Raw genomic sequence first — 27139 nt, 5'->3', positions numbered from 1 at the left:
TCATTTGACTTTATTTTAGCTTTAAGCATAAAGTTTGAAAGTGATACAAACATCCTGAAATTGAATGTCCAAGACTAATGATACCTGCAGAAATACTCAAAGAAATAAATTATTAATCTTCAGATAGTTCAATTATATCAGCACCTGAATTATATCCTGTTGCTCACTCAATACCAAAGGAATAAATATACTACTTGAAACATTATGTCTTTTACACAGAAAAGAAATTCTAAAAAGTGAGTCAATCGCAGGTTCAAAACAAACTTGAGAAAATAAACACAGAGGAATCTCTTTTGTATTAAACTGGGGGAGCACCTAGAAAAGGAAGTATTCATGTAACTTCTTTTCAGTGTGATGCAAAGGTTTGTCTCTAAATTTTAAAAAAATCCTTAATAAAGTAAAATGTATTTAATGATTGTCATTAGATTAAACCTTTTTTTTTCCTAGAAGTAAGGAAGGTAAGATATCATTAGTTACCTTTTAAAAGATAGTGTTCACATGAAGGCCATTACAGTTATGTGCCTAGTTCAGTAGGAAGATGTATGAGTCTGCTTTATTTATTTCCTGAATTATAAGTAACTTAAATACCCTAGCAAGCTGCAAAGAAAAAATAGTCTTTCATCTTGCAAAAGACTTTATGCAGCTATCCTAGTTTGGTAACATTATAGGCGAAAAAGTTCTGCAAGTATCAATACCCACATTTTATCACTGAGATATAGTAATGGGAAGTACATTTTCCAAGGATGGTGATACAGTTATTTGTGCTTTTTGTCCTCACCCCAATCTCATCTTGAATTGTAATCCCCATAATCCCCAGGTGGGGAGGTAATTGAATTATAGAGTTGGTTTCTCCCGTGCTGTTTTTGTGATAGTAAGTGAGTTTTCAGGAGACCTGACGGCTTCATAAGCATGTGGCATTTCCCCTGCTAGCACTCTCCTGCAACCTTGTGAAGAAGACGCCTGCTTCTGCTTCACCTTGCACTAAGATTGTAAGTTTCCTGAGGCCCATCCAGCCATGAAGAACTGTGAGTTAATTAGACCTCTTTTTTGTATAAATTACCCAGTCTTAGGTATTTCTTTATAGCAGTGTGAAAACGGACTAATATAGGTGGTCTTTATGTCTTTGGCAACTTGTAAATAGAAAACAAACTACCTGAGTCAGAACTGAGTCTTGGAATCCAACTTGAGTTGAATGGCAAAATATATACATACATACATGAGAGAATAAATATTTGACACCTGGCCTCCTTTCTTTCATTAGTAATTCTGGTGGTGTTTAAAACAAGCTTTCTAAATCCCAGTGGTTTTCATATTCATAATAAGTATAATAATACATTGACTTAATATCCGCAGGCTGGAAAAATAAAACTAGTTCTCAATATTAGATACATGAAATAATTTCTTTCTTAAGTTGCCTTTTCTTTCTTTGTTCAGGTTATAGTTCCGATTTTTAATCTAATTGTGTTTCAGAAAGGCAATTTTCTATAGTTTAAAAATATTTTCCTTGTAGACAATATCCCCAACTCACACACTCTCAAATGGTTTGCAGTTATTAAATACTTTTTATTCTCATATTTCAAACTAGTTATCTAATTAATCTGTATTCACTCTATAATACAACAAAATGAAGAAGTACTGAAAAGTTTAATGTTTTCTGAATACCTTTGCCATCATTTCTAGCCTTCATAGGAAAATAGCTATGAAAGAGCAGAAATAGACAAATAGTGTCCAAGCCTTTATTTGTTCTTGGAAGAAAATGAATGTTTTAATTTTTATACAACTCACGCACCTTTACTGTGTCTGCGAATGTAAAATGCAATGTAATGTCACACACGGTAACTTTTATTTTTCTGGGTACTGCCTGTAAAGCAAGGCAAAATTGTTTGAGAAGAAAAAGAAAATCTTTGAAGAGCATTTTTATAAAGTAAAAAGAACTTCATTCTTAATAATTCCGATCGAATGCATCTCCAAAGAGAAAATGATCAGTGCAGTTAAATGTCCTGTTGTATTCCAACAGAAACTTATTTCTCCTGGGTAGATTTCAGCTCTTCCTGTGAAGCTCTTGGGCAGTGGCAGTTTTTAGGCAACCATTCCTTGTCTTTTTTTTTTTTTTGTCTTTTATTTTCTTTTTATTTATTTATTTATTTATTATTATTTTACTTTAGGTTTTAGGGTACATGTGCTCAATGTGCAGGTTAGTTACATATGTATACATGTGTCATGCTGGTGTGCTGCACCCACTAACTCATCATCCAGCATTAGGTATATCTCCCAATGCTATCCCTCCCCCCTCCCCCAACCCCACAACAGTCCCCGGAGTGTGATGTTCCCCTTCCTGTGTCCATGTGTTCTCATTGTTCAATTCCCACCTATGAGTGGGAATATGCGGTGTTTGGTTTTTTGTTCTTGCAATAGTTTACTGAGAATGATGATTTCCAATTTCATCCATGCTTTGCTGCGAAAATAGGTAAACTCGATGACTTTAGATTATTGCGCTCCCTCAAAATTTAATCACATTTTACTTCTTTCAAGAAGATTTAGATACTTAGAATGCTAGAGTCAACTAAAGAGAATTTATTTCTCTTAAAAGTTTTATTATTTGAATTTCTATAGACCTGAGAACGAATTTTCATTCAGTAGGCCTCATCTTTTCAGATTTTCTTAGAATGTGTGGATATGTGTTACAAATCTCCAGTCATACAAAAAAGTAAAGCATAAAGAGAATTAAACAACTGTTTCAAAAGTTTAAAATATAATATGAAAACTGGAGCAATAGAATAGTGATGAGTTGCAACAGGTTTTCACATTGGGGATGTCCTTTAATAATATACAATAATCCTTAAAAGTCATGTTAGTTAATTGGATGCATTCAAAATATGAAATTCCGTTTCTTAAAGGGGCTTTTGGGGGTAGTAGTGAGCATAGAGAGTTATTCAACAATATTGTCTTTGGATCTCTCTCTTTTTCTGTCTCATAGAAATAACAAAATTAAGTAGACAAGAATGTATTTTTTTACTCATATAAATGGCCAAATTAGTGATGTATTAATAATTGATTATCATTAAGCGGAACTGAAGAGTTCTTCAACATTTTTTATTGATTTGTTTTTTGTTTTGTTTGGTTTTTATTTTTATTTTTTATTTTTTATTTTTTTGAGACAGGGTCTCACTCTGTCACCCGGTGTGGTGTGCAGTGGTGCAAACATGGCTCACTGAAACCTCCTGTCTTAGCCCCCTGAGCAGCTGGGACTACAGGCACATGCCACCATACCCAGGTAATTTTTTATGTTTTGTAGAGATGGGTCTCCCCTGTTGCCCAGGCTGGTCTCAAATTCCTTGCCTCAAGCAATCCTCCCCCCTCAGCCACCCAAAATGCTGGGATAGGTGCCTAAGCCATGATGCCTGCCCATTCTCTAAATTTTCGAACAAGTTTCTACCACTACTCTTCCAGAAATAACAACAAAATGATGGAAGAATGCTTGGGCAGGTGGGAGGAGCGCTTTCATTCGTGAGTGGCTTCATACTTACGCAATGGAAGTCACTCAGTAATGCCAACCATAATCTAGACCACAAAGACTCCCAAACGACTACCAGAATTAGACATGTTGGCAAATAGGCCACAGTGATAGGCTGTTTCTATTAGTTCATCCATTTGATTTTATTTTTTCAAAGTAATCCGGGGAAAAAAATGATATAAGATTCCAGTTTGGTAAGATTTCTGTTTATTTGGCAAATGCAGTGCCTAATACTGTTCTAAGTACTACTTCATAAGTGTTAATACATTTAACTGTTTTAGAATGCATAGGAAGCAGATTCTATTGTTATGCTCAAGATGGTACATTTGAATATAGAGAGGCAAATCTTAGAGAATAGAGTCACTCAGAGAATAAGTAAGCTAGGAACCAGTAGGTCTACATCTAGTGGCTAGACATGGTGGTGCCAGGTGGTCTTTCTTAATGACTTCTGAAAAATTCACCTTAAGATGTGTGTGTGTGTGTGTGTGTGTGTGTATGTGTATGTGTCTACGTGTGTGTGTGTGTATGTGTCTGTGCACGTGAGCAGGTTGATAATTTAGTAAATCAGAAATTAGAAGGTCAGTATACACCTTTGCTTAAATAGTACATGTACTGTGTTGGGATATGGAAGTGGAGGGACAATTTTAGTTGATTTCTGGACATGGTCAATAAATTCAGTAAGTGTTGAGCTCTTCCTGCTGCCAGAGGTTCCAGGATGTTTCTGTGATCCTTTCTCTTCCCTTAGTTATCTACTTCACACTTTTGTCTCATCCATCATTAAGATTTCTTCCACTTCCTCACGTTCCACTGATGAGTTTGCTCTTCTGTTCAGCAGGAACAATAAAAGTAACCCAAGAAGAAACTCCACGTGTTCCCACTTGGACATGTTCCTATTGATACTAGTATCATTATGCCTTATTATCTCTCATTTTTCTATTTCTGGACTCTTCTTTTTTCTACCTAGGACCAATCTTTATGCACTTGTTATACCCATTAACTCTCATCTTCTAAAAGATATCACTTCAGAAATTTTCTCCCCTGCATTAGGTAGAAAAATATTGAACTATTGTCTTATATTTAAAAAAAACTCTCCTTTGAACCTGCATTATCTTACAGCTACGTCATCCTCTGCAATCCAACCACGTGAACGTCCAGCAGCCAAGAACTACCAGTAATAGACATATACAGTTCAACAATACTGAGTTTAATTGTGATTCCCAACAAAGGAGAACACATAGTCCATAATTGTTGGGCATCTTAGTATAAGGATGTTAGAAAAGGCATATTATCAGAGTTTGTGTTTAAGTCACATAGGAAAGTGTCAAGAAAGCAAGGTCTCTGAATTTGATGCTGCTTGGAATTAGGATGATATCCTGATTGAATAACTTAAGAAACCTTATCTAAAAGGTAGAAGGAATAAAGGGAAAGGTAAACTCATTGAGTTCATTATAGACAATGATATTTTATTTTATTATTTATTTATTTATTTTTGAGTTGGAGTTTCACCCTTGTTGGGCTGGAGTGCAATGGCGTGATCTCTGCTCACTGCAACCTCTGCCTCCCAGGTTCAAGCGATTCTCCTGCCTCAGCCTCCAGAGTAGCTGGGATTACAGATGCCTGCCACCACTCCTGGCTAATTCTGTATTTTTAGTAGAGATGGACTTTCACTATGTTGGTCAGGCTGGTCATGAACTACTGACCTCAGGTGATCTACCCACCTCAGCCTCCCAAAGTGTTGGGATTACAGGTGTGAGCCACTGTGGACGGCCCACGGTGATAACTTAAATAGGATTAACAGACAATTTAAGGTTCTTCAGTGGAAGATATTTAAAGGCAATACTATTAATTACATATAAAATTATAATTATATTTTATCTTTTGCCAGCCTTTAAAGCAGATAAAATAAGTCCCCCTCCATTTTATTCTATTGTGTTAGAGTGTATTTTGTCATTTTTACCTTTGCTTACATATAATAATTTAAATTTCTTAAAAATACATTAATATGCAAAATGCTTCTCTACTGTGCTCTGAATCTGTCAGTTGGAAGAGTTTTGACAGTAAATAATACTCAGCAATGGCTCAAACCATTAGGCATTTATTATTTTCTTAATAAGTACAATGAATAAGAATGTATCACTTAAAATACTTCATGATATTTGCAATAGCTGCCATAATTTCAGTTAATATTTTCTAAAGAAAATTTCTAATTTTAAATTAATACATAGATTTCCATTAAGCGAATCTATATCAAACCAATCAAATATTGTGTCTTTCACATAGTATTCAAAAGTGATGTCAGTTACAATCTTTACAGACCTTTATTTTTTTAAAAAAAAACTAATTGGTTTATTTAAAAATTAGTTATTATCATCTAATATTCCAGTAATAAAATATGACCATGACTAATAATTACAATAACTAATTTTTAAATAAACCAATTAGTTTTATTACATATATATATACTTTATAGATCATCTCTTAGAATTTTGCAAAAAAAAATACTGTCATATGGAAAAAAGAATTACTGATTAGCAGCTCTTTGGCAATCACCATAGAAACTATTGTACTTCCAAGCCTGCATTGTATGTATCAGTATTGCCATGTGCAAGTCTATCTTATTTTTTCTTATCTATTTTGATTTATCTGGGGAACTAAGGTAATGCTGTCTTTACTATTCTATTTCTACTGTAATTAAATATTTCATTTGTTATTTATTAAATACAAAAAGATTTCTTTATGTGATCTCGCAGGAGCTAGATTGTCAGGTTGTAGTTTCAGAAAAGCATTTAGGGAAAAAAATGCCTTCTAACTGTGAACATACTTGCATTGCATTTATACATGTTTTTGAGAATCTGGAACCTTCCCTAGCTTTTCTTTATATTTGCTGATCTTGACATTTTTGAAAAATATAAGCTTCTTGATTTGTATAATGTTATTTTATGGTTTGTAGTGTGTCCTTCTAAATAGAAATAGGTTATACATATCTGTCAGGAACAACACAAAAGCAATGTTGTGTCCTCAGTGCATCATATCAGGAGATATTTCACAATATTTTTTCTAATCTTATTGATCAGCTAATTCATTGGTTCAGGCAGTGCCTCCCATATTTCTGCACCAGAAATCATTTTTATTATTTTTTTCTCTGTAATTAATAAATATCTTGTGAAAACAAATGTTGAGTGTTATGTAAACATGTTTATTGTCTCATGTTATACACTAGTTTTAATAACCTTTGATGAATTTCTACTTTCATCATCCCTTCAATATTTATTGGTTGGCATCCTACTATAAGAAAGTACTTGTATTAATCTTTATTTATTCATTCGTGCCAGCATGGACTCAGGTTATAATTCAGGTTATAATCCATGCTATTAAAGTGATATCATTGTCTGGAGCAATACCTGAGGTTTGTTGTCCCACAGCCATGGCAAACTAGGATGTGGACACACCAGAGTGAGGTTAAGATTGGAAATTTAATAGGCAAAAGAAAGAGAAAAGCTCTCTCTGCTGCAGAGAGAGGGGTCCTGGAGAAAATGCTTTGCCAGTTCTGTGGTGAAGTGCAGGACGTTTTATAGATGAGCTTGAGGAAGCAGTGTTTGATTTACATGGGGCACGAAAGATTGGTTAGACCAGGTGTGTGACATTCGCATAGCGTGCAAAAATCTGGCCACCCCTACTCTAATCTTTGATTATGCAGTTGGGTTCTTTACCTGGCTGGTGCCATGTTGCCCGCTTCTTTTACTGTATGCATGGTGACAAAGAAAAGGGAAGATGGAGCCTCCATGTTGAACATACCCGGCCCACAGGTAGCCTTTTCCTAGTGGAACAGCTGCCGGCCTTCACCCATGGACGCTTCCAGCTTGCTTATCTATGTCCCCAGCTTGATTTTTCAGGCTGCTTCTTGTTAGAAAGGAAATGATTTGGGTGCTGATTTTTATTAAAAAGAAAGCCTTGCCGAGGACCCCTTTACCCTCACCATCTGCTTAAATGATTTCTTTCTAGCTCCTCTATCACTCACTATTAGTACTTATTTTGATGGTCAAATTGCAAAAGACTATTTGAAGTGCTTCAAAACAATTATGATTATAAAACTTTCCTTACTCAATATAGAGACAAGATGGTTCCCTGTATAATATTAGAATTAACATATAATGAATTTTATTTGCTGATCCCCATGGTGGAGAACCTGACAGAGGCACCTGTTGGGACATTTATTTTCTTTCTTTTTTTTCTCTTTCTTTCCTTCCTTCCTTCCTTCCTTCCTTCCTTCCTTCCTGCCTGCCTGCCTGCCTGCCTGCCTGCCTGCCTGCCTTCCTTCCTTCCCTCTTTTTTTCTGAGACAGACTCTCGCTCTGTCACTCAGGCTGGAATGCAGTGGCATGATCTCGGCTGTCTGCAACCTCCACCTCCTGGGTTCAAGCAATTCTCCTGCCTCAGCCTCCCGAGTAGCTGGTACCACAGGCGCGTGCCACCATGACCAGATAATTTTTATTTTATTTTATTTTTTATTTTTATTTTTTTAGTGGAGACTGGGTTTCACCTTGTTGGCCAGGATGGTCTCGATCTCTTGACCTCGTGATCAACCTGCCTTGGCCTCCCAAAGTGCTGGGATTACAGGCGTAAGCCACTGATCCTGGCTGGGACATTTCTCTGGTAGTTGTTAGTGATTAGGAGGAGAGGATGCCCTGAAATGCTAAGCTTTTCAATCTTAAAATTCAATGTACAATATGAAGTCTGCAGAAACACACTTAACAAGAATTCTGTTATGTAACAAGAATTACTATGACTTAGGTAATCCAGGAACCACATTCAGAGAAAACAGTCTAGTAACTCTATAGTAATAATATCTCTTTAACTCACTGTTGTATGGCCAGTCCCCACCCCATACAGATGCTTACTTCTAAATTAATGAATGAAGGGTAAGATTTGTAGAAGCTGAATTGAAGATGGGGAAGGAGTTTGACATGAATGACAACTAATTTGGATAATAATTTTCTATAAATATCTTACTTTCTTGTTTTATAATTTTTTGGTCTTATTTTTATCAACCCCTATTCTGCTCTAAATTACTGTACTTTCAAGCAACATTGTTTGAACCTTTCGCTAACAGTTTGAATGGGTTTAAGAATGCAGACACCTTTTTCTAATTGTTTATGTATTAATAGCCTTGAAGATGATTTCAACTGCAAACATAACATGTTATAGTAATTATCGTAACAAAACTGTCCCTTGCCTGATTCTGGTAGGTGCATTTGTTTCTCAGTGTGGTTACTACTGAAGATTTTTGTTTCTATCATGCCTTCTACTTCTAGCCCTCATCCATTATGTTTCACTCCTTCACTTCTAATCTTTACAGTTGCCCAAATTGTTTATCAGGAATTCTTTTGCATTCCTGTTTGATTTGTATATAAACCAATGTGGTGCTATGAAGGTGTACTAATATTTAAAACTTAAAGACTTGCCTACGTAAATTTGACCATAAACCTACTTCACACATTTTCTCACCGAAACATAGAGCTTAAAGGGTCATCTTTTTAGGGACCTTTCCCTTCTGACCACCTGAAGGAAAAACAATAAACTTTAATTCCTTATACTTACCTACCTACGTGATGTTAAAACATACATTTAACAGGTGAAATTACAGTATCATTGTATGAAACTTCAAATTATGAATGTTCATAACAGTGTTAAGGCAGAATGGACTTAACCTGGTTCAGGTCCTGCCCTATCACTCAATGCTTGTGGAATGTTGGCCAATTCATTGAAACTCTTGGAATTTTACTTTCCTCGTGGGTTAAATGCTGGTAATAATATAAGTCCTCAGAAAATATATGTGCAATAATGGTGAAATATACCTCATATAAATAAGTTTCTTAAATTTCAGTTCAGGAGCATTTATGTGATTTAAACCTCTCCTAATATAATTATACATAATAAAAATAATAATGCATAATACATATTTAAAATTTAAAAATGTCCTTTCTAAATAATTGGTACATATTATTCAACTATTTTCATTTTGGAAGCTAGATATTACATTTTTAGATTAAGGAAAGTGGAATATGAACCTTTTTAAGTTTTTTATATAAGTGAGACTTTTCTTTGGTTTCTTCCACATGCTTATAGTCATATACACATTCTACTTAACCCAACATGAACTAGGAGACTAAATTTTATTCATCTATTATTCCTTGTGATGAGGGAACTGGATGGTTTTAAGTACAAAGGATCTATGCCTGTCATACAACCCTGGCCTTGTTAACATCTTAGGAAAACAAGTAGTGACACCATGCTCACCCCTGACCCACCACTGATGCTCAAAAAAAAAAAAAAAAAAAAAAAAAAAAAAAGATAGCAATCTTTGCCTTGAACTAGAACTAAAAGAATCCCCTTTACTACCAAACTGTGAAATGGCCAAAGCACAGCTTAGTTATCTTTATGAAACTTTAAATCAAGATATCGAAGACCACCTAGAAGTGGTATAAATCAGAATTACTCACTGATATATCAATTGAGAGCTGAAGAATTGACCCAGTCGTCAACTCACTCGATTTTCTGGCTGTTGAATATATTGTTAAAAGGATTTTGATGGACTAAAGAAGTAGGAAGAGAGTATTTAAAAGAGAAGAAAAAACACAAAATCTTGACTTATGCCGCTTAAACCCTGATTATATTGTATCTTTTCTGTACAACCTAAATAAATCCCCCTTTTATTAGAGGGAAAAAATAGGGCTTTATTTTGATCTTCAATAACCCGAGAAAGTAATCCAAAACACCACAGAGAGAAAAGATAAATGAAAACACAGAGCCATATTTAATTATCTGATTTTAATTAAAATTGCTTGGGCATCCTGATCACTTTTCATAGGTGTCCCACACATTTTGATGAATGTACATAATTTATTTTTGCTAGAATTGAAGCTTCATAAATTTATAACAATATTGGTTAAATGGACTATTAAGCTGAATAAATTAAACCAAGTCGTACAAAGTCAGTAAAGCTACCTATAAAGATAGTGGCATAGGAGGCTTCAGGTGAAGTTAAGCTACCGTTAAAAAATGGGAGACACCTGACATGGTGACTCACACCTGCATTTCCAGCATTTAGGGAGGCAGAGGCAGGAGGATAACTTGAGGCCAGGAGTTAAAAGCCAGCCCAGGAAACATAATGAGACCTTGTCTAAAAAAAAAAGAAAAAAAGAAAAAAAGAAAAAGTGGGGGCAGTGGAGGTGTCACATAAGGCAATGGAACATTCTAGAACTCTGATTAACAAGGATCACACTGGTTATAAGCACGTTAAACTCCGTATTTTATCCTTGTCCCTTATGTTCTTGCAGATTATCTTTTTATCTCTATGTGGCAGACTAGCTAATTTATTGCATTCTATTTTTTAGCTTCACAAGTTCCTTCTTGCACAGTGTCTAATATAGTATACACACTCTCCATAGTACTTCTAGCTTCAAAGATATATTTAAATCTTAAATACACTGTTTGGTTATTTTGCAAGTATACACCATCATAGATCATCTTTTCATTATTCCTTGTGTTGTATTCTATATTTTTACACAAAGCTTTTTCTTGTCATGTTTCTGATAATTACATGAATTATCTGAAGTTCTTGGAGATTTCTATGAACCGTCTCCTTCATGGTGGGTTATCGTCTGTGTTTGGTCATTTTTGACTACTAATTCACATTTGGTTTAAAATAATTTATAGGAGGTAGGGGTGAAACTGGACTCAAATGACATTAGCACTTTCATGGATCTTGGCTTGATGCAGGTACCTTGCTGCCTTCCACGAGCCCAGCACTGGGTTGGAGCTGCCCCCATGGCAACTTCAGTGGACCTGTTTGTTGACAGTTTAGCTTCATAAGATTTAGCTTTTTCTTTCTTTCTTTCTTTCTTTTCTTTTTTGGAAAAGATGGAGGGCTTGTTGAGATTTTTCTTCTACCCTTGTGTGCCAACTATTCAATAACAAGTTTATGAATCTGCAAAGTGGGTAACCCTCAGAAAATCTGGTCTGCCATGTTTTTGTGCTCTCGTCCATTCTCATAACAATGTCCCACCTCAAAGACGTAATAGAGAATAGATTAGGACATACTGGTGAAGTGCCATCGTAATGACAATATAAATATTTCTATTTTCTCATTACATTGAAACAGAATTTAATGTCACTTCCTGATTAAATTATTTTTAAAAAAGAATCACAAAGAAGTTTCATAATCCTAGTAAGAGAACTAAAGCATAATTAAGATTGGAAAGTCCAATTGTTAGAGTTTCAGCTATTTTCTTATCCTCTTAAACCAAACCATCATTTATTGACAGTCTAAGATAATAAAAAGACAAAGGGCAAAATGTCCCAATGTTTTTTTTTCCTCTTCTTCTTCTTTCATTTCTACCATTTACTTCGTGTGTGTGTGTGTGTTTTTGCGTAAGTTACAGTTATTCTGGGAATCAAAGTTTTTCCTTAAAAAACCTAACAATGCCTAACTTGAGTGATTCACAGACTTATAAGAAAATTGAAATCATGTATATGTTAGAATGTTAGGGAACTTAAAATTACATATCTATGGAAAAACTTTATTATGATACTTTTATATTAAAAAAATCAGTCACGTAGAAGAAAATATCAAACTTTAATTACAGTGATACTCATTTTCTGTACCGAGTTGTCAGGAGGTATAAGCTGGAAACCAGGCTGGCACCACCATCACAGCTGAGAATGATGACAAGAGAAGTCTTCATTGTAGTGTGTCAGGTCTTTTGAGGTACCAAGAATTGCGGAAATTATTTTCTTCTATGTATCTTACTCTGTGATAATTTTTTCTTATTTTTTAAAAATACAGCAAAACACACAATAAAACACAGCAATACACTGAGGTCTCACATTCTCACGGCTTGTCTTCCTACACTTATTCCAGTTCAGAGTACACTTTGTATACATCTCTTCACTGGTTAGTTCTGAAACAGTACTCTATTTCTTATATTTGTTTTAAACATCTCCAATACTGAATATTGTAGGAGTCTATTTGCCTGAAAGATAGCACTTGAGCTGAATGAAAATAATCTATTCAGTTTTGACATACATCCTGACCCCAGGTTTTATGCTTCATGTCTCATTTCCAAGGTTAAATGAACTGGATTTTCAGGATCAATTCTGCAGTCAATTGAATTAACATTTGTAAGGCTCTTTTACTATACAAGTGACTCTTACATAAGCAAAAATATTACAAAAGTGGTTTTAATTCTTTTTAATGTAATTATAATGGAATCTCATAAACATAAAAATTATAGTTTCATTGAAAGTAATGCTGTGTGTTTTACTAATGTGAATTGTTCGTTCCTCTAAATTTGAGAAAAAAAATTCTGAAATCTCTACTAAAGAGAAGCTTTACAAATGTGCAATTTTCCCTCAGTATGCTCATATAATTTAATTGTAGAGGTTGGATCTAATAGACATCTTAAAAACTAAAAAGAAAATATTTAAAAGTCATTTACTTTACTTCAACATTTCGCCTCAAATTGTGTGTGTTCCTGCACATGTGTATGTGTGTGCGTGCATGCTCTCTGTCTATATATACGCACACACATACACACACATAATTCAAAGACAAATACATAATACATATTATATATAAGTTGTGTAGTGACTTATTTTTCCTTTTCCTTTTATTTTTGGGCATTTAAAATTACTGCATGTAAAATGAAATTGCTATATAGTTACACAGGAAGGGGAACATCACACTCTGGGGACTGTTGTGGGGTGGGGGGAGGGGGGAGGGCTAGCATTAGGAGATATACCTAATGCTAAATGATGAGTTAATGGGTGCAGCACACCAGCATGGCACATGTATACATATGTAACTAACCTGCACATTGTGCACATGTACCCTAAAACTTAAAGTATAATAAAATAAAATAAAATAAAATAAACTTGATTGTTCTTAAAGTATTGGTCATATACAGTATACAACATATTCCAGATCTTGATATACAAAAACATAGTGTTTATACTCACAAAAATAGAACACGAAGCTGCAGGGTAGTGAATCATATAATTTTTTCCTGCTCATAAAAATATAAACCATTAACATAATTCTATTCATTAATAAAATGAAAATGCAAGTTTGTTTTTGAATGAAAGTATGCTGTACTTTCAACATTCTCATTAGTTACATAGTTATTAATATATTTGTTTCTAGTGTCTGTTCACATGAGCATAAAATAACCAGATAACTAAGAGCTAAAGTTGAGAAGAGAGCTTATTAACATTCATCTTGGCATCACTAACAAAAAGTAATATCCATTGTATATTATTTTTTAGTTTCCTAGAGTTTCTTCATTCATAAGAGATTAAGATGAGCTGTTGTAAGATATAAGTGAGTTTGAGTCATCAAGAGTGCATTGCATTCAGGATGGTTTTCATGTTAAGTCAATATCATTGCATCTAACTTTTTCAAGTGTATAAGTTATTAATTACACATATGTCACTGTGACTTTAAAAAGTATTGTATTCTCTAGAACTTCATTTTCTTTATCTACTCTGGATGCCTGGAAGACCACTTAACTTATACTCATTATTGTCTTTTTCTCTATTCTGGTGTTTTGTGTTCAGCAATGAGGCTGGGATCATCTAAAGGCAGGCCTCTATCTTCCACTCAGTTATCATCGTAAGTAGGAAAGATTTGTTCTTTATTTATAATCCCATTCACATATGGATATCATTAATTCATATGAATGTTTGAATTATGTTGAGTTAAACTTCAATCTTTTAAGATCTTATGACTGTATTTGAGGGGCTTCAATTAATTATGACAATTATCTATTTGAATATTATTTCCCAATTTAGGATACCAAGTTGCATGTATTTTTCCTTAATGTATATATCTCCAAACAGAAATTCTCTGTTTACCATATAACAATTATCAACCTTTTTACATAATTCCCATTATTTTCCATAATAAAGCTTTATCTTTTTATAGTGTTTTACTGTTTACACAGTCTTTCACTTAATCATTCACAAGCCTCTGAAACACGATAGTAATTAACTCAGTTTTAATCATGAAGCTATAAAAGTTCAGAGAATTAAAATGGCATCTAGGGCACAGCAAAAATGTGGCGAAACTGAGCTTCTGACCTAGATTTTATAACCACAGACCAGAGGTAATTTCTGGTATACCACACTGACACCAAAGCCCAGTAACATTTAATAACAAATAATTCACGCTGTATATTCTGTGTTAACAATGAGATTAAATCTGCACAATATGTGACAATTACACAAATAATTCAGCTAAATGTTCTTTCCTTAGCCACCAAAATCCTTACCTTAATATAAATTAGATTGTTACAGCAAATAAGATATTTCTCCTTTCATTCGGTACCATATTTTCTAGTCTTATTGCCTAACAGTCACTTGGCAGGTGACAACAATATGCCAGCATTAACCAGGAATTCTGAGACTCTTATTTTTACCTTGCTTCAGATACATCTCTCAAGGTTCCCATAGAACATAAAAACACACACACAGGGCCGGGCGCGGTGGCTCACGCCTGTAATCCCAGCACTTTGGGAGGCCGAGGCGGGCGAATCACGAGGTCAGGAGATCGAGACCACGGTGAAACCCCGTCTCTACTAAAAATACAAAAAAATTAGCGGGGCGTGGTGGCGGGCGCCTGTAGTCCCAGCTACTCCGGAGGTTGAGGCAGGAGAACGGCGTGCACCCTGGAGGCAGAGCTTGCAGTGAGCCGAGATCGCGCCACTGCACTCCAGCCTGGGCAACAGAGCGAGACTCCGCGTCAAAAAAACGAAAAAAAAAAACAACAGAAAAAACACACAGGCACACATCCTTTTCACTTACATTCCAAGCCAGTAGAAGTTAGCATAACAATGAAAAAGTGTCAATGCAACACACACTGCCTGTCTTGATTTGCTTGAAAAATTTCCCACAGAATTATACGTTACAATGTCTGCCAAATCACAGCCTTAAACATCTCCCATTTTTCTTAAGGGCTTATCCCACTCTTCTGAAATAATTTCAATTACATTTAAAATGCAAATGCTATTATTCCTTTCTTGTTCTTTATTATATCCAGCCAACTAACATGATTGTATTAGCTTTCACTGCCAACTTTCATGCACCGTCATATATACACACAACATACATTATTCATAATTAAAAAATAAACACACACTAACAGAAAATAAATTGGTTTATCTATTATTTGTCATATATATTTCACTTGCCTCCAGGCATCGTTGACCAGAAAGAGTTAAAAAATAAGTTGAAGCTTTCATCAACTTTAATTTGATTAGGTCAACTGTAAATAAAACTTTAAATGGTGACTTGGAAAATAATTAGGGTTGTTATTAAAACAGTTTGTAAGTGAATACATGTCAAATTGAAAATCTGAAGATTAATATTTACAGCTGGTGCTTTAAAACTTTAACATGTTTAAACTAAATCATTTGGCTTCTTGCAGAGTGTTTAGCTTCGTTTATTTTAAGCTGCTTTAGATTTTATATTTCAATATAAATGCTAACACTATTTGCATTTGCATTTCTTGGGCATGTGGCTCCCATCACAAATATCATTCCTACATTGTGTAACTATGCCGTTGACATGAAAATAATTGCCTATGTCTGTTTATCATCCAATGTAGTAAATGTAATTGTGCATGAAGATAAAATAATTTAAAAGTTCCTCAGAGGGCAGAGTGAAAAGGCAGCTACCATTACTTAACCACTACTACCTCCTGCATGTATCTTGTAGACCACTAACCTCAATTGTAGTCATCAGCAGAGCTTCCTGGCAAATAAAGATATTTACCAGATCCCAGATCTGGTGATTGCTTGTAGAAAAATAAAAAATCTTCTTATTGCCTGCAAATTACCACCTAATTTTTTCTTGATGCCTCTTTCCTGATTTTGATCTTTAGCTGGCTGATCTTGGAATATTTCTTTGAGAGACTAATTTGTGAATTGAGATTGATAATTTAGGCTTGATCTCCAGAAATCCATTTTCTTAAGATTTGATTTTTATATTTTTATGTTGATTTTTAATAATGCAATGGTGACAATTCAGATTAAGGGCTTGGGTGTATTTCCTTGACATAGACAGTAACAAGTAAAATGCATCTGATTTTTCAATAAATTAAACTGTTCAAAATGGGCATAATTTGGCACACCCTGAGTTTCTATTGATGCTCCTGTATGGACAAGTGGAAAATAATTAAATGTATTGACTTCCTGAACTATTATCTCTACTTGAAATTTAGCCATTGTTTTCCATAAAGAAGTGAATCCTCTCCCTGTCTACAAGTAGCTCCAAGGATTTCACGTCAGGAAATCACTACCACATACATTGATATTTAGTAGTAAAATATAGCATAATTCCTTTCATGTCATTATTTTAAATCATATAAATTCATACTATATTTACAATTATGACATTTCCTTTTATAAAATAATTTAAGCAGTAGAGTGCTGGTAAATGTTTAACAGCTTGTTCTCCAGAGAAAAGTGTAGTGTTTGCTGATTACTGTTGTTGTCTAAATAATCCCACCAGGGCTGACATCAACCTACCAAAATGATATCACTGTACCTGGAGTTGGGAAGAGATATGCAGAATTAGTTCTTGTGAGCTCATTCTAGTTGGTTTCAGTATAATACTGAATTTAAGCAACTTGATAATATATATTTATTTAAATGATATCTGGAGAATTTTCCAACTAGATTTAATATTAATTTTATCAATCAACTCTTCAATCTCTGTTTTTAAAACAAAGCCTATATCTCAAATATTGTCAGTCATCATATATAGCACTAGATTTCAGAAGAAAAAAGAAAACTAAAATAAGCAAAGGTAAACAATTTACTACTATTACAATTAAGCTTAGAATACTTCATATAAATACTACCTATATTAGGAACATTCTTCCAGCCATCTCAAGAAATGTTTTTTAATTAAAAAAATACCACTGAATGAAATGTAATACTGTATTGATATAATCATCCACACATAAATAGCAATTGGGTATATGCAATAATTTTAAATTACTATTTAAATGTGAACCTTTCTTTTTCCAATCTACCATTGGTAACCATTTGAAAAAATTAATGAGAAAAAACACACATTTTAAAAGCAGAAAAAGCAGGGTGAATGATGTGTGTTCCTTTTCTAAAATACATCCACACCTCCATTTAGTGGTATGTGCAACAATCAGCAGTTTTGACAACATCATCCAAATGTACTAAACTATTTCATCTTCTTGCAGACAACAAGGGGATTATTACAAACTGTTTTCTCAGCACCTTGCTGACTTAACATCTATGTAATTCCTGCACCACACTCTGATTTTATTGAACTGGGTAAATACACTGTTTCTTTTTTTTTTTTTTAGTTTGAAAAACTTGCGTGTGTGATTAAAAGTTATGAACAGTGTCTTTCACTGTTATAATTTTTTAAAATATATACGCATATTAATACAGCAAGAAGCATATCTATATAGTCAAACAATGTCTACAAAACTCTATTCAAATTAAAGAACTGTTTGCAGGTAATCAAATTTATTGGATTATTTATATTTATGAAGTTGAAGGCCACTTTTACATACTTCATTTCTAAAGTTGGGCTGCAAGTTTACAGAATCCTACCTAGCTCTTCTTTGTGTAATCAACATATTAATATTCTAATTCCACTGTCTACCTTTCAAAAAGCACTTTTAGAACATGATTCTCTACACAGTGTTTACTATCTGTAAATGTATTAGGAACCCAACAATGAATTATTTTTCAAAGGAGAAAGGAAGGAAAAAATAAATCCATTCTTACTTGACTATATATGCACATTAGACTAGTATTAATCTAGGAAAAATAATAGGTAGAAACATCGTTTTGGTCATGAAAGTAATACTCTAAGTAGCTCAACTCAAAGTCAAACACATGATGACTTGCAATTGACTTCCTTCCTTTGGCACATCTGAACCACATAGAAATCATACATTGCTTGGTTAATTCTTGAGGGACATGTTTGCATCAGAATTTAAAGATGGATTTTAATTTTTATAACATTATATTAAGACTTTTAAAAACTCAATATTTTACTCAATATGTTTGCAGCAAGAAAGGTTGTGTCCTTGAAAGTCTTTGGAGCATGTAGAACTCATGACCTTGAAAAATAATTCTTGCATCAAAGAAAATCTCAATTCTCTCGGAAGTCTTTCTAAAATACAAAGATTTTATTCCAATGTTTTGACATTCTAATGGCTCAGAAGAACAATTTATATGTCCTTGTAGCTGTGCTCCTCTTTGAGATGTGAACTGCAACAGGGCTCAATTGCTTTACTATTATTTCTCCATTTCCATGCTTCATTTCCTTCATGTAGCTCGGGCTGGAGAAAAATCAGCATGTTCTGATGAGTTTAATACTATGAGGCAGTATGATGGACCTGAATTTAGTGGAGATTGGAGCTCCAAAATAAATACAACACCATGTGTCAAATAAAAAAGAAAAGATATTCTCCTGTACAAATCAGAAGAGATAATAAAAATCAATGAATAGACAGCAACTTTTTTTTTTATCATACCTACACAAGCATCTCAAAACTATCAAATTATTTACTTTTTTCTTATTTGGAACACTTCATAATTTATTGGATAAACAATGGTTTATATTGCCTTAAACTACATTTTATTGGCTTTTGTGGTAGGGTTTTCAGTTAGGAAGGAATTTCTGAGAATTTATATATTCCTAAATAAAATATTTATGTTAATCAAGAGCAATATAATTCTGTTGGATTCTATAATATAGTAAGCTATAAACATCTCTGTAAATTAAATTTGTCCCAAGTTTTGATTTGCAACAAGTTCCAGGGTTTTTCAATAGCTCATCATGTTCTATTCCTCTCAATGACAGTACCATGAAGGTATGTACAGGGCATCTTTGACTCACTGACAACACAGGGCACTACTTTCTCATAGAGGTTTGGTGCCTTTGCAGGTATATGAGAGTTGCTATCTATTCACAAACGACTGAGCATTTATTTTTATCAAAAAACCTTCAAATGCTCAGAGTCTGTGGTCAGTGCAGTCCCTTAGATAAGTCTAATGAAGATATGCCTCACCAAGGCAGAAACCTAAACAATTAAAAATGGAGAAATATTTACAACCATCTGTCTCCAGCAAGTGGAGTTCTTGTTTTCTGTATGTAGTGGTTTATTATTTTATTTCATTTTATTTTATTTTTTGCTGTTACTTTTTCTTCAGTACATTTCAAATTAAGGTTCCAAGGCTATGAGTACAAACTCTCTTGGCCAGTCCCATACATGTCCGCGAGTCGTTTAAAGCGAGGTCCCCAGTCACTTAGGTAGTCATAGTTCTGATCAGAGTTTGAGCTGATGGAATCTAAAGAGCTGAGTGATTCAGCAACTGAGCCATTTCCTTCAAAAGCATATGTCTGCAGGGAGTCATAAGGAGGAGCACCAGGATCAACATCGGCTTCTTTTAATCTTTCCCAAATAAATTCCCTAAAGATGACATTATCTGGGATGCTTTTAAAAGCTGGTCGACTCAGGAATTGAATTTCTGGAGTCACATCCCTCCGGGTCTTGGTGTCTCGGATGACGTTGAGGTTTCTCAGTGCAGCCATGTCAAAAGCTTCCGTGTCCTCCTCTCCTCCGCCCTCGTCATCATATCTCACAATATTTTCTCTGATGTCTCTTTCTTCGTCAAAAATAAGGGGCTCTTTCTTCCGTCTTCTCATAGTGATGATGAGGAGGATCAACACTGAAATGAGACAGGAAGAGAAAGTTTCAGTAAACTCACCCATTGCCCCACATCATGGTAAAATTAGGCCTAGGACGCTGAGTTACAGGTTTTCTTCCCTTTAAAGAGAAATGAATTGGCCACCTACTTCCACGAGGATTCACAGTGGTAGATGTGCTAAAATTGCTAAAATGGCTTTAAAATAGAACACTTTTATGCATCAAGGAACCCTTTTCCACACCTGTTCAGAACTGATGTCTTCCTCTTTAACGTAACCTCCAATGTATTTGATAGAAGAAATTGAAGGGCCAGTTCATAATAAATATAATCATTTCAAAGCCAGGAAACACAAAGGGATTTTTTTGAACTCCTTAATTGCTGGAAAGGCAAATTGAAATTCATAAATGTTTTATGTCTAATGTAACAACTGCAATTTCAGAAAGAAATGGATCATAGCATTCGGTCAGGTTCTTTGAAGAAATGCCTACTCCTTCTCTATGAAAGTCAACTGTTAAATAAAATCCAGCATGTCAGGCCATTTACAAAGATTAAAAGCTTCTCTATAATAAATGGAGTCCCACTTTCATGTATAAAATACCGAACTTGGTCTTTATCCATTATACCTACAGACAGAATACAAGCTGTGAGATTTTCAGCAACTGTCAAACATAAATTTAAGAAATGAATCACCCCTTTAATGTTAGGAATTTATCTTCCTATATCAAAACTAAAAATCACATCTTAAAGCAGGAGGTTGCACTGTAAAGCAAATAAGAACAACTACACTGGCTATTTGGGGGGACTTAAACAACATATTCTGTGCATTTTTCACTCGTATACACAAATAAGGAAAGTGCTCTGGCCTCCGGGTGACTGTATGCTCCTTGAATTGGGAATACATTTGATTTCATTGCTACTTCAACTAAACTACAATGAAATAAAAAGAGTATAGTTGAATTTTGGAATCTAAAAATATGAAAAGCAACGAATTACCTTTATTCATCTACAAATACCTTTTAACAATCTATATTGCATCAGCTTAAGATTTTTTTCTGTAAAGTCTGAACAGCCCATAACATACATTATATGGATTATCGTTTAGGGTACGTTATTGTCATCATACTTTTAAAAGCGGGCATGAAATATTTTTAAAGTATCTTGTAAACTTTTTACTTTGGCATTAGGAACGCTTTTGAAAATAAAAATATAAAACCATAAAGGACATCAATGTCCTTAACTGCAGTGTACTTAAATGCAGTAACCAGGGGTGAGGCATACTCCATCCCCCACCTCAGTGTACTTTCAAAAACCAAAAAGCTGGGCACTTATTTAGTTTTAAATAAAATGAATTCATCTTCAATAAAAATATATGCTTTCTTAAATGTCTATCGGCTATCTGTGTTAACATCATCAGCAGGAATGTGACTGATGAAAAAACTGTATTGGTGATCTGTGGAAATAGTTGTGAAAACAATTGTTTTTTTGTGGCACTTTCTCCTTTTCTTTCCCACTGGACCCTACTGCACTGCTCTTCTCATAAGCTTTACACCTTATGGATAACCTACAGTTCAGAAACTGATACATTTCTGAGCTTTTCTGGCCACCTTCTCATGCTGTATTGGCACAGATATGCCTGCTCTCTTTTTTTTTTGCTCCTGTTTACTTCATTTGGATGTTTTCAACCAGCTTCACCAAAAGGGCATATATGTACTAGGTTAATGCAAAAGTAACTGTGGTTTTTGCAATTACGGTAATAGCAAAAATCACAATTACTTTTGCACCAACCTAAGTTCAAAAGTTACTGCTTGTATATCTTTCTGTTCCCATAGGTAGTCTGGTGTTCACCTTCCTTCCCTGTTAAGTGGATTGTCCTTTCTTTTCTACTGAGAATTAGCACTTTCACAACTCTAATGCCTTGTAGTTCTCAAGGTACATGCCAGAATGCTACAACAGGAGCTGCAGCTTTGGTGTCAGAAAGGCCTTGTCCAACCTTCCTACATATTAGCTGTGTGATGTTGGAACAAGTAACTTTCAAACTAACTGAAATTAGCAATATATGATAACAATAGTCAACATCAATCTTCACAGTGTGGACTGAAGAGATAAAGAACATTGGAAATAACATAAGTAGAGTTAGCAGAATCCCAGTTACTTATCAGTATGCAACAGAGCAAGGTAACAAGCAAAGTAGAAAGTGTACCATATATGGCTAGGCATATGTACCAAAGATTAAATGGGAAATAGGAAAGGTGGTACCGTGAGAAATGAAGGTCGGCACACAGGACATATTATTTAACACTCACAACAATTCTCTGGGGTAGGCGTTTTCCCATTTGATGGTTGTCTTAGACACATAAAATAACCTGTCTAAATGTAATTAAATGCAATAGTGAGGGGTGAGGCATACTCCATCTCAGTCTGTCTTCAAAGCCCTCACACTGTTTATAACACTGTATGCTTAGTACTTTCAAACAAGGTGATTAAAAAACAAAGGCTAAGGTGACAAGTATGAAAGCTCAAAAGGCAATTTGCTTGCTCAAGAAAGACAACAATTTTTAAAATGCATGGATGAATAAACAATTATTTTATATTTATATACAACTTTAGTTTCTGAAATTTTTCAGTTTCCCCAAAATGAAAGTAATTGTAGTAGAAACAAAGTAGAACCCAGTAGGACTTCTTAGTGAGAAATCAAATAAAGTAAAGCATGGAATGAAGAGGGATGTTGAGAGAAAATAGTGATGGGATGCACAGATGGAGGCAGGTAGAAATAAGACATCTGTTACACATGTTGAACAGCAAAATTAAGGAGGAGAAATGTCCAGTTGAGAACAAAAGGATGTAAGAAATGAATGAGTATGAGAGTCAGTAAGGGTATAAAGAGGGTAAGAGTTATATAATAATTAGATGGTCTTTTAATTTAAATCAATGTCTAAGTAGACAAAACATTTCAAAATTACCAATTCTTTAATTGTAATAAATTTTGTCATAAATATATTGCTACATATAGTATATATCAATTATTTCTTATATTCTATTGTAAATGTATTTCATGCTACGGATAAACTTGACTTTTGATTCTCAAGTCTTCAATCAAAGTAAAACTCTAAAGTACCTGTGGGTATATCAGCCCTAAGGTACAATACACATCAAGAATATTAATGTGTTATGCAGTTTGCTTTATTTCCCAATCTAGTCCAAGGCAAAGAAAAACACGGTATTTTGGAAGGTTAGATAATTTAACATTTGAATGATCTCGAAAAATATTAATTTCTAACTATGTAAATGCATATAAAAAGTAGAATTTAATGTTTACATAGAACAAGAATTAACTGTTCTTCATAGACTATGGTGCTAATCACTGTATTAAGAAGAATACTCTGCCTAAGGAAGCCGAAGATTATATATTTTAAGAGGTTTTATCATTTCTCTTTTCTGTCATATGACCTCTACTTCTGAGTGGAAATAGAAGAAAAGATTTAGTTCTAGCTGAAATTTAGCCATGTGTGACACTTAGATTGTTCTGGTTGTTCAGGAATTTACATATCTGTTTAACAAAAATATGTTAACCATTTATTATATGCATTAGGTATTGTAGTGTAATGTTGCACATAGTAGCAGACATATAACATTTACTCATGGACCTTACAATTCAGTGGGACCAACAGATATTGATCCAAACATTAAAATAAATAAATGTAAAAGTAGAATTGTAATAATTACTCCAAAAGAGGGAAACATGATCTTATGAAGAAGTGTACTAGGGGAACTAGACACAGATGAGAAAGACTTAACTGATGATAACCGGAGGCTGAGGGTAGGGACGGGAAGGAGATGTGATATGGAAGAACATGCTTGGTACAGTGACGACAGTGAGCAAATATTTGAGGCCAACGTGGCTGGAGGGCAAAGAAAGAGGTGAGGTAAGGTTGGAGCTGTAGGCATGAGTCAGACCCTACAGGTCTAAGAAAAAACATATTTTAAGGACTGCATGATATAATCAGATTGTTTCAAAAAACTAAATAAAAATCATTCTTACTGGACCAAGGAGAGGAAGATATGGGAGTAGATGTCACAAAAGAAGTTAGAGTTGCTATTACAGCAGTAAAAGTATGATGCAGGCCTAAGTTTCTGATTTTGGAATTCAGTCTTACAACATTCAATTCAACATTTTCTGAGCATTCTAGCAGGTAGGAAATAGTGCTGGATACTGGCAAAAGCATATCAAGAGAGTGTTCCTACAAGTAAGCAATTCCAACATTGTTGACTGTATATTCACAGATAAACACAGTATGAATCTTAGTGCAATTCACTGTAAGAATATACAGACATGCATAGGTGCAGAGAAATATGCAGAAAAGAGAATTACAAGAATAAAATTATATAAAATTACAACACCCTACTGTGAACTTTTTTACAAATTTGATGTAATTCTTTACACTCTTTTGAACTGATGTGTTGTCAGTTTTATTTTTATTTTATTTTTATTTTTTGGAGACAGAGTCTCACTTTGTCACCCAGGCTGAAGTGCAGCAGTAGGATCTCAGCTCACCGTATCCTCCACCTCCTGGGCTCAAGCAATACTCCTGCCTCAGCACTCGCAAGTAGCTGAGACTACAGTCATGCACCACCACACATGGCTATTTTTTGTACAGACAGGGTTTCACCATATTTCCCAGGCTGGTCTCGAACTCCTTGAGCTCAACGGAGTTTTGCCGTTTTGCCCAGGCTGGTCTTGAGCTCCTTGAGCTCAAGCGATCCTCCTGCATTGGCCTCCCAAAGTGTTAGCATTACAGGTGTGAGCCACCACGCCTGGCCTTTTTGTCAGTTTTAAATTAGTTTAAGTTGTCCAGCAATTGGATAGAATCATTCTCCCAAAACCAAGATAAATAAAAGGAAGGGAATATGGAGAAAAATACTGATGTGTAAAACACACACCATACTACAAATTAGTGGGCACCTTTATTCTCAGCTTTACTGTGATCTTTGGCAGATGTCTATCTGCACAGTAAACTGGAGCATGATTTCTATTGGACTATCATCAAGCCCTGTGGTCCTAACCAATCTCCCCACTTGATGATAACCATGGAATTACAGGTCTCTACAATTATGTATCCCTTCTTTCCAATGAATGTATTCTATTATGAACTGTCATATCCTCTTAAAGATGGCAGACACTTCAGAAGTCACCTAGATTTGCTCTACAGAAGGCGTGTCCAATCTTTTGGCTTCCCTTGCCCACACTGGAAGAATTGTCTTGGGCCACACATAAAATACACTAACGCTAATGATAGCTGATGACTGAAAAAAATTGCAAAAATATTTCATAATATATTAAGAAAGTGTACGAATTCGTATTAGGCCAAATTCAAAGCCATCCTGGGCCACATGTGGCCCGCAGGCCTCAGGTTGAACAAGCTTGCTCCACATGCATGTGTAGTGTTCAGCTTGTCTGGAGTTCAAAACCTCGTTGTCATCCTGAGTGCCCTACTCTGGATGTTCTGTGCTTGCAAATGTCAGAATTCTCAATATTCAGTTTTGGCACCCAGAAATGCAGAATTCTGCCGATGTGATCTGATCATCACAAAACGGTACCATTGCTAAATAAGGCCACATATCTATATATACATGTATGAAATTATAAATATATATACATTTATATATGCATATATAAGTATATACATATAAAATATGCATATTTGAATTTTTTTAATTTTTATGTATTTAGGGAGTAGAAGTGCAGATTTTTTACATTTTCCATTTATCTTGCAGTGGTGAAGTCTGGACTTTTGGTGTACATTACCCAAACAGTGAACATTGTACTCAACAGGTAGTTTTTCAACCCTTACTCCCCGTCAACTCTCCCACCTTTTGTAGTTTCCTATTATTCCACCGTGCTATATCCATGTGTATGCATTGTTTAGCTCCCACTTATAAATGAAAACGTGAGGTATTTGGCTTTCTAAGGCTACTTATATTAAAGGGAAAGTAACTCCACTAATGTTTTTTAAACATATTTAAAATGTTGAATCTGGTATCCTTTTAAAATCATTCAGTCATGTAAATTACATCCCACTAGGTTTTTTCCTAGCCTAAAACTCTGTAAAAAAAAAGTTTTTTAAAACCAAATTGCATAAATTTATATTTGTATCTGTTAAATATCACTTTCTTAAGTTTAATCCATTGTTTAGTGGCTACTACCACAGGTTTAAAGCCTAAATTCCATTTAATTCAATAATATTTTTAATGAGTACTGATTGCTAAAACTGTAAGCCATATGAAGGGCAGTGACTTTGCTTTCTACAGATTTACCCTAAGCACAAAGAATAATACCTGATAGTAAGTATGTGCTCAATAAATATTTGTTAAATGGATTAATAAATTATAGGCAAGGAAATGTGACTAGAAATATGTAGACTTCCTGGACTTGCCATCAACAAGCCCAACATTTTGAATAAAAAATAAACAGTTAAATATTATAGAATGAATTAAATATATAGCAATATAAAATATGCTAGGAAAATATGTATGGGAAAGGGATTATTTCTGCCCAGGATTCTCAGAGAAAGTCCAACATAAGAGATGACATTTGAAATGTGACTTGAGGGAAGAGTAAGTCTTTACCAAAAACACCATCATCTATATGGTCTCTTATGAACAATCATCATTTCTAATTAGCCATAAAATAGTCATTTAAATTATCATTGTCTACCATAGTTGCCACTAGCTACATGTGGCTATTGAGCACTTGGAATGTGGCTATTCTTCATTGAGATATGCTCTAAGTGTAAAGTAAACATATGATGTTCAAGACTTAAGTTTCTCTTTTTAAAAAAGTAAAATATTGTCTCAATAATCTTCAT

The 27139-nt window shown here is 34.4% G+C and overlaps 1 protein-coding gene across 4 annotated transcripts in view; it reads right to left on the bottom strand.

Moving 5' to 3' along the window:
- Positions 1-10326: 10326 nt before the first annotated feature.
- CDH7 (cadherin 7) overlaps positions 10327-27139 on the bottom strand; it is a 138790-nt gene continuing 121977 nt past the window's right edge. For 3 of the 4 annotated variants that reach the window (XM_054461399.1, XM_054461397.2, XM_054461398.2), the window contains exon 12: positions 10327-20297. In XM_054461399.1, coding sequence (XP_054317374.1) covers positions 19804-20297 — 494 coding nt within the window. In that variant the 3' untranslated portion in view covers positions 10327-19803. The remainder of the gene's footprint in view (positions 20298-27139) is intronic. The other variant, XM_063653795.1, reaches the window with a different exon arrangement.

The sequence above is a fragment of the Pongo pygmaeus genome, chromosome 17, assembly GCF_028885625.2.
Source record: "Pongo pygmaeus isolate AG05252 chromosome 17, NHGRI_mPonPyg2-v2.0_pri, whole genome shotgun sequence".
NCBI classification, from domain to species: Eukaryota; Metazoa; Chordata; class Mammalia; order Primates; family Hominidae; genus Pongo; species Pongo pygmaeus.
The sequence above is the reverse complement of the archived record's forward strand: the minus strand, read 5'-3'. Positions and strand labels throughout refer to the sequence as shown.